The sequence below is a fragment of the Cupressus sempervirens genome, chromosome 4, assembly GCF_028749045.1.
Source record: "Cupressus sempervirens isolate cs-2001-9-10 chromosome 4, ASM2874904v1, whole genome shotgun sequence".
In the NCBI taxonomy this organism is placed as follows: Eukaryota; Viridiplantae; Streptophyta; class Pinopsida; order Cupressales; family Cupressaceae; genus Cupressus; species Cupressus sempervirens.
The window spans coordinates 870,430,580-870,449,665 of record NC_143121.1 but is presented as its reverse complement, the minus strand read 5'-3'; the positions used below and the strand labels follow the sequence as shown (position 1 = coordinate 870,449,665).

At 35.8% G+C, this 19,086-nt stretch overlaps 2 protein-coding genes and 1 long non-coding RNA gene across 10 annotated transcripts in view; all 3 read right to left on the bottom strand.

Moving 5' to 3' along the window:
- Nucleotides 1–19,086, bottom strand: part of SKB1 (SHK1 binding protein 1) — a 179,741-nt gene that overhangs the window by 148,335 nt on the left and 12,320 nt on the right. The gene's annotated exons all lie outside the window — the stretch shown is intronic.
- LOC149564177 (uncharacterized) lies at nucleotides 4,827–5,491 on the bottom strand. The gene is made up of 2 exons (XR_016364166.1): nucleotides 5,239–5,491; nucleotides 4,827–5,091 (listed from the first exon to the last, which is right to left on the bottom strand). It is a non-coding gene; the product is annotated as an uncharacterized LOC149564177 (long non-coding RNA).
- On the bottom strand, nucleotides 5,349–6,257 carry LOC149564176 (uncharacterized). Its single transcript, XM_089827237.1, has 3 exons — nucleotides 6,020–6,257; nucleotides 5,759–5,902; nucleotides 5,349–5,638 (listed from the first exon to the last, which is right to left on the bottom strand). Exons 1-3 carry the CDS (start codon nucleotides 6,231–6,233, stop codon nucleotides 5,466–5,468), a joined length of 531 nt encoding a protein of 176 aa, XP_089683363.1. The 5' UTR covers nucleotides 6,234–6,257; the 3' UTR covers nucleotides 5,349–5,465.

Here is a 19,086-nt window from a genome sequence, read left to right as displayed (position 1 = left end):
TCTTATTACCTAGCCAAGATTTTCAGCAAGGACATCGAAAATATACACTAATTTCAAAATGAGGGCAACTGCAGGAGGCAATTGTTGGGCTTTGAGAGGAGGTTCTGCAGATGACAGGGCAGAGGAGGTGTTACAATATTTCATTATTCATAAACGAGTAATTACAAATGGGGTCTTCATCTCCATATATAGGTTTAAAAAAATGAAGTTTCGAAACGAAACAATCAGTAACTAAAACTGAAAATAGAAACTAACTAATAAACTAAAGACTAACGAAGATGACCATTCAAGAAACAATACAATATTGGAATACCGTCCCTTAATGGTCATTGTCTAACTTCCCTGCAAAAGATTGTACATGTCTTGTGGTCATAAATTCTTTATAACATTCTGCTACTGCTGAGACCTTCCATCGATCTACAAAATGTTAATGACCAAGAGTAGACAAAATCTGTCTAGAAAAAACTAAAGAACATTGCCCCCTTCATCAGAATACTCCGCAACAAGAGAGAAAAGACTACCACTAACTCTGCCACTAACCCTCCAAAAATCTGCAAAGCTCTTGACCAACCAGAAAACATCACAAAACATCCAACGTGATAACAGAGTTGTCCCTCCTTGTAGCCACAGACAAACTGAGAACAGCTGCCACGATTTTGAGAAAATATAGGCAAACCCTCCAAACTTTTGCAAATGAGCATGACGGCCCAGAATAGACTGTACAGTTTTTTTATTTTTAGAAAAAAAGGTAAAAAAACCTAAAAGAGGAACACCAAACATAAAATCGCACCTGAAGAAGCAACTTCACAAATTACAGAACCCAAAAACGATTTTTAAGCACAATATCAAAAAAACCCAAAATAATTTTTTGATGGGCAAAAAATTATAAAACCCTCCTATAATATTTTTGAGGATTAAACTATGAAAACCCAACAAAAAAATTTTGACAAAATTTATTAAAAACCTGTCAATTATTTTTTTGGGGACGATCATAAATACACCATATAAATATTTTTGACAGAAAATAAATTATAAAAGCCCTCATAGGAAACCTTCACACGGCAAACATTTAGTGAAAAAAACGTAGGCAGATGCATTCACCAAAAGAGCAATTGTGCTGGTTCTACAAAATACGACACCCAAAAATAAACAATCCATAGTTGCGCAAGACAAGAGCTGAAAATGAGAACAACAGGACTTAGAGCAGAAAATAGTGTCCTTTCAAATGAAACAACTCACAGTAGGGAGAAAACACGGGCTGCAAAAACCCTCTTGTCAACAACAGGGTAAAAGAGATGCGAAAGCCATGATTTTCAAAAAGGCAACAACAAAAAACTCCTAAATTTCAGAGAAACAAAGGCCCACGAATTTATTAAAAAATTACAGAAAAGCAAAAGGCCCCAAATTTTATTTTAAAAAATTGCCAAATTCTGGAAAACCCCATCAACTTTCTCTGATACAGTATTATAAAATGTAATGTCCCCTGCTAGGACATTAAATTATTTAACTTCAAATGTAGAAATGAACAATTATGCACTTGAACACAATAACACTAGATTTACGTGGAAACCCAAAGCGGGAGAAAATCATGACAATAAATGCTCTTATATAAACTTTGTTCTTTTATAGTGTATTGTAGGCTTCGACCTACTAGAGGCTCCAACTCCCACACTTTGCACGCTCCAACCTACTGGAAGCACCAACCCCCACTACTTGTCTTCATGAGCACCAAACCATTGCACAAACTATTCTTCCACCCTGACAATGTTGCTTGCTTCAATTGATGATGAACAATTGAATCAATCTTCTATTCTCTTATTGTATATTTTTCTTTTATTATAAATCTTCATAATTCCTCTAGTATCCTATTTGCATGTACTTCTTCAAATTTGCTTGTGTTTAATTGCTATCTCATAATTTCAGTTTACTTTATAAGATAAATAAATCTATATATGTTCTTCTCTATTCACACACAGTCCTTATTATCTCTTCCTTTTCAATTCTTCTCTCTAATATTCTGCATTCATTCTTACAATCTTCTCTTGTATTCTTATTTCTTTCCTTTTTATTCTATTCAACCAATTTGCTCTACATTCATACACTTTCTTTCAATATTTTGATACTTCGTTTCTTATTATTGTTCATCTCCACTCACAATACTTTTCAAAATGATATATATACATATTTATATCTTAAGAAAAGTCATACCTCTTTTCAAAGTTGAATTATACCTTCTCTTTGAATAATCACACCTCTTTAAATAATTTCTCTTTAACATAATCACAGCTCTAAATAGGAGCTTCTAATAACTTTAATCATTCAATTTTATCTCCCAAACCAGCTAGTTATGGTACTTCAAGCTGCTTGAGTTTCATTTTCATTCTTTTACCTTCATAAGGCATGTCACCGTGGATTTGATTTCTAATGATGCCTTTCTAATTTGACTTATTGCTGACCTGGAATCTCACATCATCGTTTGATTGCCCTGAATGTTGGTGAAGATTGTTCATTGCGCTGACACTAAATTTTTCGTTGGTTCCTCTCCAAAAATGTTATTGAATATGGTTCAACACATCAACTGTTGACTAGTCACCAATCGCTTCTTTGTCTTACACAAACACTATTGATTTGTCTAATTTCATGTCTCACGTGGCTCATATTGCCGCTTCCTTTGAATCGTTTTGCATACATTATAAAATGCTTGTCGTGGATCTCCATCATTTTATCGTGCCTTCCTTGTGCTATAGTTCGAATTAAATTTTTCATTATTTTATATGGTAACTCATGATTATGACAACTCCTGAGGCCCAATAGCACTATACCTAGATGTTTCGATTCAAACTGGTATTATTTCATTCACTGATTTACATTAGGCATTTTGATAGGTCTTCATCTTCTATAATATCGTTGTCTCAACTTCCATTGTTGATGTCATTGTTTAAACTATATTGTTTGACTTCTATTGAATGTTAAGACTTGAAACCTTCTCAACATCTCCTTGTTTGATTGTGACGTATGTTTCTTTATGTGCCCTCAATTGTTCTTTTGTTCAATACTGTCTTCATCATAAATTCCAACAAACAAACACTAAGCTCTTCCTGTGTGTTCGCATGTTGTCTGTCGTTTGGATTTTACCATCGATGCTTTTTCTCTATGTTTTTATTTCTCTGCTCAATTGCTCCATTTCGTTTATGATTTAGACAGTCATAGATGACTATATATCTTTGTTTGCTGCTCTGAGTATGCGATGCATGATGAACATGTTCCAGGTGTGTTATTTTGTATTCTTCGCCAAGTTTGTCCTCTTTCTCACGGTATATAAATTGCCAGTGTGTAATACTCTTTATTTGTTGTTTGTTATTTTAGACCTAATATTTTTTGAATCTCCTGATATATAAATTGGAAGCTCTCGACACCCTTTTTACCTCCAGCACTTCACTTATACGTTGTCTTAAGACCATCTTGATTTACTGTATGTAGTGCACGAGGGACGAGTCAAGCTCTTATGTAGCAAGTCGGACATTTGACTCGAAGTAACGAGAATTGGAATCGGATCGGAATCGGCAAGGCCAAATCGAATCATGAATCGCCCATGAATCAGCAAATTTGAAAAAACCCTTTAAATTTAGATATTTTAACAATTTAAAACTTATTCCATGCACCCATTGTTGAATATAACTTAAACACACTATAACATCATCAAATAGAAGTTAAAACTTAACATACATAAACATGGAACATAAAATCCATCACATACATAACTATGTTATGTAAAATGTAAATTGTAGGCTAGCTGAAGTAAATAGAAATCATATGATCATAATGATTCAAATCATAGAATGTATGTAAGATGAAGATCCATAAGACATCAAATCATAAATGTATGTAAGAATCTAAGATGAAGTTCCATGAAACATATGTCTATCAATATCAATATCTGTAAACAAAATGAAAAAACAAGGCTCCAACTCAAGCCTCATCATCATCCTCATCATCATCCCCAAGCTCAGTCACAGCCTCAACCTCAACTTCTGAGTATCTAGTCTGCCTATTAGAAAGGCGTCTAAGGTAGGTCCTAGAGGACCACCGAGCCATATCCCCCGCATGTAAGATGGGCTCACAAACAACATCACTACGACCTATGTCTATGTGTGCGCGTGTGCGTCTACCAATGCCTGAATGTGCTCTAGCTGCCTCCTTTGCCATGGCCACAACCTTAACCTCTATATCCACCTAGTCAACCAACACACGGTCTTCCTTAGTGAAGACTGGATCCACAGCCTCTGTGAGCCACTCTGATTCTGGATCAATCTACTCCAGAATGATCGGAGAGGAGTCAAGGCCCAAAATCCATCTGATCCTAAGACAAAGGTTGTAATGAACAAAGACAAGATCATTCAACCTTTCCATAGTCAACCTATTTCTCCTCTTTGAGTGGATGTGCTCAAACATGGACCAACTACGCTCACATCCAAAAGCACTGTTTGGCTAACTTAGAATACGGATGGCAATTTTTTGAAGTTTTGGGGTTGTGTGCCCAAACATTTGCCACCATCTATCTAAAATAAGAAAAAACAAAAACACTTAGTTTCATTTACAACTTTAAAATTACATAATCAACAATTAAAATTTGAAATGCTCAACTTATAAGTCATAAACTTTAGATTCATGAATATATTATTTAATTTTTACTTGGTTATATTGTTTCCCGAGCATCTATAGCCATCCTGCTAGAGAAAAGTGGCCCTTTATTATTGAACTTGTCAAGCTCAATGATTGCAGTTGTGCTATCCTCATCACTACTCAACCTCTAGATCACTGTATACAAGTCGGTGAGAACCTCCTCATCCGCCTTGAAGTCAGGATGAAAACGAAATGCCGGATTCAAAAAGTTACTGCATGGATGGGTCGGTGGAGCTGATTTTGCCATCTCTTATCAATGATATCCCAAATAGTGGCGTACTTCTCCTACACTCCTGCATACTGGGCTCTAATGGTCTCCTTGGCCCTGTCCATGCCCTCATATATGTAGCCCATAGAGGGCTTCTCCCCATCAGCAGTTCGTAGGAGAGATACAAGGGGCTCAGTGACCTACATATAAAGTAAAACGAAAATTTGAGTTAAAACTTAAATATAAAATAATATAACTTAAAGTAAAACTAAATCATTAAACAATTAAATATTAAATATTAAATAGTAAACTGTAAAATTCTATATGTTAAATTGCAATAAATTTACCTTAACGATTTCTCTAGCAGGTTTCCAAAAACCATCATCATCAAATATGCAATTCACCACATCTACCCCTACAGTGGTCATACCATACATAGATGAAATCCACTCCCACCCAACAAACATGCTCCTCAAATCATCCCTTGATGTCAACAAGGACTATAATGTGATGAAATTCGAGGCAAACCTCGTGATGCCTGGATGAGCTAACTCCTTGCCTCCTGTGTACTTCCTCATTGTGCTAAGGACAAATGAATGATTATAAATAAACTTGCATATATTTTTGCCTTTTCGACACATAACTTGACCCACTCAAGCTTGCCAATTTCCTCCAACATGAGGTCAATGCAATATGCCGCACAAGGGGACCAAAATATGGTGGGGTGTCTCTCCATCAAAAGTTTACCTACAACAATTTTAAGTTAATTAGAAATTCAAACATGTTAGAATTTAGGAAACTTAGAATTACCAAATGTTCAAACTTCAAATAAATTTATTTTCAAAACTTGAAAAGTTAGAAGTTTACCTGCAACAACATAACTTGCTGCATTATCCGTCACCACATGTTGTTTCCCCACCTCTGCTATGACTTCCTCAATAACCTCACATAAGTATGTGGAGTTTTTTATATGAGCGAAAGCATCAATGGATTTGAGAAACATGGTATATCCTACAAAACAACAAATTATAATGGATCATCAACAAATTAGTAATCAACCAATCAAAATTTGAAATATTCAATCACCATTCGCAATTATGTATGTAGGAAAGTAGAATGATCAATCACCTCCACAAGATACAAGAAAATTGAGGAGTGTTCTATTCCTCCTATTTGTCCAACCATCAGTCATGATGGTGCAACCCTCTTCGATCCACTCTTTTCGGTTCTCCTCAAGCTCAACCCTCATATCCTCTACCATATCATCCAAGAGGTATCCACTCAACTCAGCCTCAGTTGGGGCTTTAAACCCTGGACCACAAATAGCAACTGCATCTATCATGTTTTGCCAATAAGGAGCCCTGTCACAAATAGATAATGATTAGAAATTTAGATGTCAAATCATTATGTAAGCTTGTAAAGTGAATCTATGATTAGTCAATGAATCATAAAACAAGTAGATATAGTTAAAGTTTTACTTTTAAGTTTAACCTTAAAGAAAACAAAGAAAATAGAATCAATTACCTGGCTGCAACAAATGGAATGTTGCAAAAGTACCAAAATTTGAAAATCTCTTTTATGGCAGCATCATGAATCTCCTTATTCAAACCCATGCCCTCAAGTGTGGGTTGTGAACCAGAAGTAGTGCGAGGCACAAAGTAACTATCCATTATGTTTTTCCAAACTCTAGGCTGCAATAGGTTGGAGTTGGACTCAGTCTCGGTATAAGACCAACTACTCCTGGCTCCGCACTACTCCTAGCTCACAACCCACACTTCAGGGCATGGGTTTGAATAAGGAGATTCATGATGCTGCCAGAAAAGAGATTTGCAAATTTTGGTACTTTTGCAACATTCCATTTGTTGCAGCCAGGTAATTGATTCTTTTTTCTTTGTTTTCTTTAAGGTTAAACTTAAAAGTAAAACTTTAACTATATCTACTTGTTTTATGATTCATTGACTAATCATAGATTCACTTTACAAGCTTACATAATGATTTGACATCTAAATTTCTAATCATTATCTATTTGTGACAGAGCTCCTTATTGGACAAACATGATAGATGCAGTTGCTATTTGTGGTTCAAGATTTAAAGCCCCAACTGAGGCTGAGTTGAGTGGATACCTCTTGGATGATATGGTAGAGGATATGAGGGTTGAGCTTAAGGAGAACCGAAAAGAGTGGATCGAAGAGGGTTGCACCATCATGACTGATGGTTGGACAGATAGGAGGAATAGAACACTCCTCAATTTTCTTGTATCCTATGGAGGTGATTGATCATTCTACTTTCCTACATACATAATTGTGAATCGTGATTAAATATTTCAAATTTTGATTTGTTGATTGCTAATTTGTTGATAATCAATTATAATTCGATGTTTTGTAGGATATACCATGTTTCTCAAATCTATTGATGCTTTTGCTCATATAAAAAACGCCACATACTTATGTGAGGTTATTGAGGAAGTCATAGCAGAGGTGAGGAAACAACATGTGGTGCAAGTGGTGACGGATAATGCAGCAAGTTATGTTGCTACAGGTAAACTTTTAACTTTTCAAGTTTTGAAAATAAATTTATTTGAATTTTGAACTTTTTATAATTCTAAGTTTCCTAATTTCTAACATGTTTGAATTTCTAAGTAACTTAAAATTGTTGTAGGTAATCTTTTGATGGAGAGGCACCCCACCATATTTTGGTCCCCTTGTGCGGCATACTGCATTGACCTCATGTTGGAGGAAATTGGTAAGCTTGAGTGGGTCAAGTTATGCATCGAAAGGGCAAAAATATATGCAAGTTTATTTATAATCATTCAGTTCTCCTTAGCACAATGAGGAAGTACACAGGTGGCAAGAGGTTAGCTCATCCAGGCATCACGAGGTTTGCCTCAAATTTCATCACACTACAATCCTTGTTGACATCAAGGGATGATTTGAGGAGCATGTTTGTTGGGCGAGAGTGGATTTCATCTTCTTATGGTACGACCACTGCAGAGTTAGATGTGGTAAACTGCATATTTGTTGATGATGATGGTTTTTGGAAACCTACTAGAGAAATCGTTAAGGTAAATTTATTGCAATTTAACATTTAGTATTCTACAATTTACTATTTCGTATTTAATATTTAATTGTTTAATGATTTAGTTTTACTTTCTCAAAGTTTCGTTTTATTTTATATGTAGGTCACTGAGCCCCTTGTATCTCTCTTACGAACTGCTGATGGGGAGAAGCCCTCTATGGGCTACATATATGAGGGCATTGATAGGGCCAAGGAGACCATTAGAGCCCAGTATGCAGGAGTGTAGGAGAAGTATGCCCCCATTTGGGATATCATTGATAGGAGATGGCAGAATCAGCTCCACCGACCCATCCATGCAGCAGCTTACTTTTTGAATCCGGCATTTCGTTCCTTCTCGACTTCAAGGCGGATGAGGAGGTTCTCATCAGCTTGTATACAGTGATCCAGAGGTTGAGTAGTGATGAGGATAGCACAGCTACAATCATTGAGCTCGACAAGTTCAATAATAGAGAAGGGCCACTTTTCTCTAGCAAGATGGCCATAGATGCTCGGCCAAAAATACAGCCAAGTAAAAATTAAATAATATGTTCATGAATCTAAAGTTTATGACTTATAAGTTGTGCATTTTAAATTTTAATTGTTGATTATGTAGTTTTAAAGTTGTAAATGAGACTAATTGTTTTTGTTTTCCCTTATTTCATATACATGGTGGCAAATGTTTGGGCCCACAACCCCAAAACTTCAAAAAACTATCATTCGTATTCTGAGTCAGCTAAACAGCACTTCTGGATGTGAGTGCAGTTGGTCCATGTTCAAGCACATCCACTCAAAGGGGAGAAATAGGTTGATTGTGCAGAGGTTGAATGATCTTGTCTTTGTTCATTACAACCTTCGTCTTAGGATCAGACAGATTTTAGGCGCTGACTCCTCTCCGATCATTCTAAAGGAGATTGATCCAGAATCAGAGTGGCTCACAAAGGCTGTGGATCCAATCTTCACTGAGGAAGACCGTGTGTGGGTTGACCAAGTGGATATAGAGGTTGAGGTTGTGGCCATGGCAGAGGAGGCAACTAGAGCACGTTGAGGCACTGGTAGACGCACACGTGCATGCACAGACACACGCTGTAGCGATGTTGTTCGTGAGCTCATCTTACATGCGGGGGATATGGCTTGGCAGCCCTCTAGGACCTACCTTAGATGCCTTTCTAGTAGGCAAACTGGATACTCAGAGGCTGAGGTTGAGGCTGCAGCCGAGCTTGAGGATGATGATGAGGCTTGAGTTGGAGCTTTGTTTTTTCATTTTGTTTACAGATATTGATACTGATAGACATACATTTCATGGATCTTCATCTTAGATTCTTACATACATTTATGATTTGATGTCTATGGATCTTCATCTTACATACATTCTATGATTTGAACCATTATGATCATATGATTTCTATTTACTTCAGCTAGCCTACAATTTACATTTTACATAACATAGTTACGTATATGATGGATTTTATGTTCCATGTTTATGTATGTTAAGTTTTAACTTCTATTTGATGATGTTATAGTGTGTTTAAGTTATATTCAATAAAAAGTGCATGAAATAAGTTTTAAATTGTTAAAATCTCTAAATTTAAAGAGTTTTTTCAAATTTGTCGATTCATCGCCAATTCATGGGCGATTCATGGTCGATTCACGATTTGATTCGGCTTTGCCAATTCCAATCCAATTCCGATTCTCATTACTTTGGTTTCTCAACATAATGACAACTATAGCCAACATATTCAATTACTCAATAGTTGTAGATAAATGTGATTGAGCTATGTTTTGTTTATTGATATAATCATTTGTTGCACTCATTAACTTCATTGACTCCTTTAATAATTGTCAACTTTGGGTTCTCCTATCTTTGACATCACTGAGTCTTTTGCTATGTTTTTTACATCAATGACAATAATTCTATTATATCAAAGAACCAAAACTTAGAATCAGCAAGGCCGACTCGACTCATGAATCAGATCGGAATTGGCTACGAATCAGTTATAAATCAGCAAAGTGAAAAAACCCTTGAAATATAGAGATTTTAACGATTTAAAACTTATTGTATGCACCCTTTATTAAATATAACTTAAAAGTACTATAACATCATCAAATAGAAGCTAGCATACACAAACAAATAACATAAATGATAAATCCATCAAATACATAAAATATAAATTGTAATTTGTAGCTGAAATGAATAGAAAACATAGGATCATATGACATAGATATATAGAATTATAAATGTTGTCAAATCATAAATGTATGAAAGATGAAGATACATGGAACGTATGTCTATCTGTAAACAAAATGAAAAGACAAGTCTATCTACTCTAGCTCTAGCTCAAGTCTATCTCTCACTTTTCCTCTTTGTCTGTCATACTCAACAAACAAATAGAAGGTCTTTTAGGGTTATAAGTAAGAGAAATGTGAAAAAAAAAAAATATTAAAAAAGTTGTATTTTTTTATATTTTTAAGTTGCCCAATTGAGCTGTCTGATTTTTCCAGCCGATTCATGGTGATTCATGCCAAGAAATCGCCGATTCGATTCACCGATTCACAAAAAATCGCCTAGCTTGAATCCAACAGCTCAATTGTGTGAATCACCGGGATTCTTGTTACTCTTTTATATATATATATATATATATATATATATATATATATATATATATATATATATATATATATATTTCCCTTCTAAGAGTCGTGTCTTTTCATTATTAATATATTATATTGATTATACAATTATATTAATAATATAGATTATATCAATTATATTTCTTAATATTATTATTTTTAATATTAATAATATATTTCTTTATATATTATTAATCTAAATATTATGTTATATTTTATTCTCATCTTTAATAGTAATATATTATGCAACATTATAGTATGCTTATAAGTTATAACAAATCATAATTCTATTATTATTATTTTATTGATTTATTATTTATCTATATTATATTGTACTAATATTGACAGGGATATCACAGTCCTCCCCACTCAGATCTCGCTTGTCCTCAAGCAAATCATTTAAACTTAACCTTTCTTGTAGAACCATCACACAAACAATATAATTGGATGCAAGAACATTTTAATATACATCATAATACAAGAAAACACAAACTATACACGAAGTAGACATATGGATGCATGAAAACACGAAGCAAACACATGAATGCATGACAACACGAAGCAAACGCGATGTAGACACATAACACATGCATTCTTGATTAATGTCCTACAGTTCACTAGAGTCAAGAAGATGGTTTACAAACTTTACTTCTTCAATAGAATCCTGCAACCGCAAGTGATCATTAGTTCACATGTATGAGTTTCAAAGAAGATGTGAGTCATGATAAATTACTCCAAGCCAATCGCATACTTCCACACTGGGCGAACTTCTTAGGGGGTTGCATGTTTTGTTTTGCACTTATTATCATTCTTAGTCGAGAAGAACACTTTAGGATGTAAACAGATTGCTTGGGCACCAAACTCTACAGTCTTCCTGAAGGATTTTGTCGATCTAAGCCAATAATCCCATCTTGGAATAACCTCAAGGCAACTTGATCCCATCTTGGTGATCCCATCTTGGTCAATCCTCAAGGCATCTTACATACAGGGATGTCAATCCTTATCCATCTCGAAATAATGTATTGGTTGGACTAGACTAAATACACCTTTGTTCTCTCTCTGAGGCTACCTTTATAGGTAAGTAATAAACTATATGTGAATTGAAATGGTCATGATACTGAATTAGGAAGCATGTTGAGATACAGTAGGGTGTTTATAACCAAGCATCAATAGCCTTACTCAATTTTTATGGATCCAAGCCCTTAATCCCATCTTGGAATAACCTCAAGGCAACTTGATCCCATCTTGGTTAATCATCAAGGCATCTTATAGAGAGGCTGCTCCTTACCCATCTCGGAATGACCACTCAATTGGATTAAACAAACCTAAATTATATCGTGTTCTTCTAATTCAGTACTATAATGAGTATGATGTTATGCACCAAATTAATATTAATAACAGAGGGGGTGTGTGTGGCACTTACATCAATGTATCCATACTTATGATATTCTACTATATAAATATTATATTTATATTTTACCATAATCCAATAATAAAGAGGAAGTATACATACCTCAAATATTCTTGAATGATTCAAGCGTTCTTTGCCATGTCCCCTCTTTAGTCTGATTAGCAGAGTTATGTGAGTTAGCCTATCATGGGGGTCTCGTAGGCTAGCAGTTGTGGATAGAGACTCATACAGGATATTCAATGACGGGGCTTGGCTTTACAAACAATTGGGAGCCAATTGGGTGCAGTTCCTTGATTTTAGGGGGTGTCCCTACATTTTAGGAGGATGTGGTAGTTTCCAAATATGAGGTTCCATGGGACCATTCCATGGTTTCGGTTTCAAGATGACAAGGCGTGTTCCCTAGTTTCTAGGAGCATCCCTAGATTATAGGGAAGGGACTGTTAGTTGACCCATCTCGTCTAGTATCAGTCAAAGACAGGTGACATGGTTAGTTTCACGTTGATTTGGTTGGTTTGGGCTTTCAGAGGTTGGTTTGGGCTTTCAGAGGCAAAATGGGGAATATTTAAATATATTTAAATATTTCCTAAGCTAGCATGTGTAACGAACACTTTTTTTGGCTCTTAATTAACAATTAACATATCAAAGAAAAACAGTTATTACTTCATTTTCATAAGAAAACAGTTATATTAGTTATGTTCATGTGAATGAGATTAACAATTACAATTACTTAAACGGAGAACTCATAACTAACATCTAAAATCACCATCAATAAATTTACTATGGAAATTAAAATCTACATACCATGGAATTTGAAACTGTCATGTCCCTTCCTCCCCGCTAGTGTCGGCGCCGGGTTAATCTATCTCCACATCCGGATAGATTAACGGCATCATCAATCAGGATGCTTACCAGTCACACGGAGAGTTTTATTTAAAAGTTTATCTGATATTAATTTAAAGGGTTCATTTATAAAGTCACTTTATGTTTATAAAGTTCTTTACTTTATAAAGTGACTTAAGTCACTACAAGACGAAAATGTAGTTTTATCCCACATCTCTCGTGCCAACTTCTTTCCCTCACTTCGAGGTTATAAAAAGGAGAGCCTACATTGGGATTGGCACCATGAAGAATGATAATAATTATTCGGATGAACTTCTAGTTGCTTGAATGTGACTGGGCCATCTTAAGGACGAAAACCCTTAAGAGTATTGGTAGTTTTTGGACGTAGCCCCATAAACTGCCACCTTTGCATTAGTGAAGAATCACAGTTGTGCAGTTGCTAGGCGATTCAAATGAAATTTTATTAGTAAAGGAGGCATGACTGTTAGCAGCAGGCGTAAAGTAAGTTTTCTTGTTTGTATGCGAGTTTGATTTTATCTTTGGCAAATAAGTTCATTGGATTGGAAAGCTATATCAACGTGGAAGAGTAGTAGCAAGTTGATATTCACAGTTCAGTAGTACTGACCAGTCGGGGGGGGCAAGAAAGAAAAAAAAACATTACTGGAGTCCCAGTCGACAGTGTGCAGTTTCGGTATCTTTGTTTGGGCGTGTATCTGTGTTTCCGCAGGGTTGAGGGGCATTGTTGTTGTCACGTCAGAGACTAGTATCTATTCCGCTGTAATACCAAGTATCGATTCCGCACAGCAACACGGGCGAGGGTCGATTTGGAAGTAGCATTTACAGGCTACGTTTTCCATTCCCAGTCGCGCCTGGATAAGTTGCAAGTGAGCTCCACTAGGTTACACATTCAACAACATATTAACCAGTATTCGGGCCCAATATAGCAGATGCATTTGGATTGAAAGTCGCGCAACCAGTAGTATCTTCATAACGGCCAGACTGGGCATAAGCGAGGGCCGACAGTGACCACCTGGGCGTCATCAGTCCTTGACGGGTTCACCATTCAAATCGGGTCTGTCACTCTAGCATTGTTATATTTATTTACAAATGCTCTAATCTGCATTTGTCGGCTTAGGAAGTTTTTTTTTACTGTTATGGTTGAAGCTATATTATCATTTTCTGAGCTCTTCTACTGGTCATTTGGCTTATAAATTCTGGACCACCGACTGTTGCACTCCATCTCTAGCACAACTTCTACAGGAGTTATTTTATAATAAATAGTGTTACCTTGCTTAAGGAAGAGTTTTGATGGTAACCGTTTGACAAAATGTCTTCAGTTTAGACCCACACTGTTAAATCTGAACTAACTGAGTCTATGACAGGTTATTAGTTTGGTTATTAATTTTCTCTTCATAATGTTATTCTGAACTGAAACTCGCAAGTTACCTGTTATTTATATTATTTTTGGTGTGAGAAACTAGTACAGTATTGGCAGAAATAATATGTCTTTTATAGTATCCGGTTATCAGACAACTGTTTGCTAAAATGTTTGTAGTTCAAGATTAACATATTGTGATCAGTTCCAGACAAGTATATTACAGAAACCAAAATCAATCTAGGGATGCTTCTGCAAACCACTTAGGATCAAATGACGATTACCATCCAATACCACTATATCAAAATCAAATGACGTTTACCATAAAATACCACTTATATCAATTAGGGCATCACATACAACTGTATCAATTAGGGCATCAATTACCATTGGATTGTTTAGGGCATCACATACCATTGTATCAATTAGGGCATCAATTACCATTGGATCATTTAGGGCATCAGATACCACTATATCATTTGGGGCGTCAGATACCACTATATCAATTAGGGCATCATTTACCATTGGATTGTTTAGGGCATCTAATACCACTATATCATTCATTTTCTTCCTACTGCTAATTGTGGCAATAACATAAGATTAGAAGATACGCTCATAATCATTATTCATATAAATGAAAGACTGTAATAACAATCCTATAGATATATTCCATATTCAGTTGGAAGGTCAACCAATCTAATGATTACCAATTACATTGACAAGTAAAGTTGCTTACATCAATAAATGTTTGAATGCTCAACTTATCTTTATCAGGTGCACGTCCTGATATCTTGTGGAAAGGGGAAACATTGCCAGGGGCTTAACCACCCAACTTCGGATCATAACTTATCCCCACACAATCTCTAACGAGAAAAGCCCTCCATACTCGGAATAGACATGGAACACCTTCTCGGCCACTAAGCATCCTGGTATGTAATCACACCACTTGACTTGACAGCAAAATAATACAATAAACATGATCAAGCATGAGCTTAAATGATTCCTTTTAAAAATAATAAACAATGTTATGTCACATCTGATTCTTGTTTCATATTATTGCAGATTCCTTTCTCGCACCTCTTCACCCTTTTCGTCGGCTATACAGTCGAATGAGTCCCAAGTGTTTGATCCTTAATTGATAAAAGAATATTATATGTTTCCAGCTTATCACATTTTTGTGATCTAAGAAAAGTAGTTATTAGCATTGCAGAATAATATCATTTAATTCTGACTTCCAACGGCATAAATAAATATGAAATCATGTCATGGATACTTGGCTTTTATTCATCTTAACTGATGATATTATAAACAAGGATGATTTGCTTCATAATTTCGAATTGTATCTTGCTGCTATAAAAATCAAACTACAGCAATAACTGAATAAGAAATTATAATGCACTGTTTGGATTTTTGGTTAATCGCATAACCTGGTATAATCTGAAAAGGAAAGGGGTCTTGCTAGACGCTCAGCAACCTGCTTCACTTTCGACTGTGAAGATCTTGAATGCTAATCCCAGTATGAAAATAGCTCATGATTTCGGCAAAATAACAATATAGAGAAATCATGGAAAGGAACAGCGCAATAATTACAATTGATAATAGCAGAGTTATCAGTGCTATGATATATGTGGTCCATAATATGGGAAAAGACTAAAGGTTATAATTCGGAAATAATTATAGTTTATATCTATCTACGTATATTAATGAGGTGACATCATTTTATTATAAAGAAAATAATATTATGATGTCACTTTATTTATATCTATGTATACATACATAGGTATTTATTATAATAATATTATAGTGAAAGATCATTTAAAATCTTTGGAGGTATGTATTATATTTTAATTAAATTATTTTATGTTTTAAATTGTTTATTTAATAGCTCATACAGTTCCATCGATTGTATCCTGATGTTCAGGTCGCTAGGTCCTCAACCATGGTGATTCACGATTCATACCCATTTGCCCAATGATGGTGATGCTCCTGTGCTCAATTATTTTTTGACAATGCTTCCACCCCTTCGACATGCTTCCTACAAGGAAATTCTCCGTAGTTAAATCATATTACCATAACAAGTTATTTAATCATAAATAATTATAACGGCTAATCGTCTTTTCAATTCTGTGAATTCATGATAAATAATCAACTAGCATGTTATCTTCATATGAAATTATAACGACTAACCATCTTACCATTTCGCAGGATTATAACAAATTTAACTGTGAACTAACTTCATGTGAACCTCAACGGCTATATTTTAAATTGGGTCAAAATTTGGGATATAACAGCATGTAAATAATTTATAATAAGGCTATTTATATAGTCATTTCGGAGTAATTAGGGGAATATGGCTTCGTTTGGTCATATGTGCCCTTGTGTTATAGCTCGTTGGAAAGGTCTTGAATTATTATAAACTATTTTCACTATCCAGAGACTTTTTGATACTTTGAGTTATGACATTTTAATAAAGTAATGTTTTTCCTATAGCCTGGATGCCTTTATTTGTAAAAATGTTATTTTATTATAAGGTGCAATGTGTAATTCTCATTTAAGGTTCGATTTGCACTTGGGAAGAGTTATAAGGAGCTCAAGACCTAATTGTGTATTATCCTTTGAGATTGGAAACTTGTGAGATTGGAAACTCCTCTAGTGGAGCGATTCAGAGGCTTGGCACGAAAACCCTTAAGTCTGAAGTGTTGGGACGCAAACCTCAACAAGGATTTGGTGATTCAGTATTGGAATTGGTAAGTACTATTCTCTATGGCAAGGATCGACATTCTTCATAGCACCATTTATCAAAAGGAAACGTCACATTCAGCTAGGCGGCCAGCCTATTCTAGCTTGGGCATTTCTTCGAGAGGCAGCTCGGGCTTGTATTGTGGGCGTCATTCCTTATTAGCAGTCACGTTTTGCGATTTGAAGATCATACAGGGGTTGTGACAGCCAGCTCTCCATCTTTTGTCATTGTAAAACCCTTCTACAGCTAGCGTCGGGTTCATTGTAGACAGCAGCAAATCCATTTGATATATTTATTTCTTTGAATGCAAAAATCTGAATATTATGCCTCATACAATTTCAATCATTTCTAGATTGTTAAGTGTTTTCAATATATGAATGTTGTTCATCATTCTTACTTTGAAGTTATTTGTTATTTGTCATTTACTTGCATATCTTCAAAAACACCTAAAAACTTGAAAACAAGAAAAAACCAAAAAAATAATCAAAATTCTATAAAGTTTATTCAGAGGTACAAAATGCTGCTCGAAGTCGCGAATTTTGAAACAAACATCAATTTCCATGGTCACCGGGATTGGTGACCTTTTAGTGGCATCAAAGATTTGATCTTGTCAGCCGATGAATTTTATTGACACTTCTATGCATCCAAGTAGAGCTGAGATAAACAAATTTTACACATGCAAGAGAGCTCAATTCGAGCAAGGGTTTGAAATTGAACAAGAAACTATTATGGCAAACAAACAAAGAGGTGCTAGACAAAACCAAGTGGAGGAGGAAGAGAGGGAGATGATGCGAACTCTCATCACTACACAGCCCAGGATAGTTCAGACCTTGGAAAGGTTACAGGGTACCTTGGAACGGATAGAGTTGGATAGACATGGAGGCAGCATGAGAAATAGCGGCGGAGAAGATTAGTTTTAGTCGCAAGAACTCAGCATTGTCATAGATCCCACACATCGGTTCGGAGCTCCATTCATTCCAACAGAAAGGCACACCCTCGTACTCCAGTTAGGGATAGACCCCTACTTCCGCGATTTGTACAGGGTGAGTAGCCGACACAGGTAGAGCCACCCAAGGTGGGATTCCAAGATTCAGTATTGGAGTTGGAAAGTACTATTCTCTGTGGCAAGGATCGACATTCTTCATAGCACCATTTATTAGAAGGAAACATCACATTTGGCTAGGCAGCCAACCTATTCCAGCTTGGGCGTTCCTTCCAGAGGCAGCTCAGGCTTCTATTGTGGGCACCATTCCTTATTAGCAGCCACATTTTGCAATTTGGAGATCATACAAGGGTTGTGACAGCAAGCTCTCCATCTTTTGTCATTGCAAAACCCTTCTACAGTTGGCGTCAGTTTCATTGTAGACAGCAACAAATCCATTTGATATATTTATTTCTTTGAATGCAAAAATTTGAATATTATGCCTTCTACGATTTCAATCATTTCTAGATTGCTAAGTGTTTTCAATATATGAATGTTGCTCATCATTCTTAATTTGAAGTTATTTGTTATTTGTCATTTACTTGTATATCTCTTCAAAAACACCTGAAAACTTGAAAACGAGTAAAAACCAAAAGAAAAATCAGAATTCTATAAAGTTTATTCAAAGGTACAAAATGTTGCTCAAAGTCTCGAATTTTGAACAAACATCGATTTCCGAGGTCACGGGGCTTGGGGACCTTTCAGTGGTATCAGAGATTTGATCTTGCCAGCCTATGAATTTTATTGACACTTCTATGCATCTGAATAGAGCTGGGATCAACAAATTTTACACAAGCAAGAGAGCTCAACGAGCAAGGGTTTGGAATTCAACAAGAAACTATTATGGTAGATGAACAGAGAGGTGCTAGACAAAATCAAACGGAGGAGGAAGAGAGGGAGACGATGTGAACTCTCATCACTACACAAGCCAGGATAGTTCAAACCTTGGAAAGGTTACAGGGTACCTTGGAACGAATAGAGTTGGATAGACATGGAGGCAGGCAAAAGAGACAGGGGCAGAGCAGAATAGTTTCATTCGCAAGAACTCAGCATAGTCATAAATCCCACACATCAATTGGGAGCTCCCTTCATTCCAACAGACAGGCACGCCCTCGTACACCAGTTAGGGATAGACCCCTACTTCCGTGGTTTGTACCGGGTGAGC

What these genes read in the sequence shown, in the direction of transcription:
- LOC149564176 (XM_089827237.1), bottom strand. Translation starts at nt 6,233, where the DNA reads ATGATAGATGCAGTTGCTATTTGTGGTCCAGGGTTTAAAGCCCCAACT. An exon ending in TTTTCTTGTATCTTGTGGAG is followed by an intron (nt 5,903 to 6,019) that starts GTGATTGATCAT and finishes GTTGTTTTGTAG; the next exon opens with GATATACCATGTTTCTCAAA. An exon ending in AGCAAGTTATGTTGTTGCAG is followed by an intron (nt 5,639 to 5,758) that starts GTAAACTTCTAA and finishes AAATTGTTGTAG; the next exon opens with GTAAACTTTTGATGGAGAGA.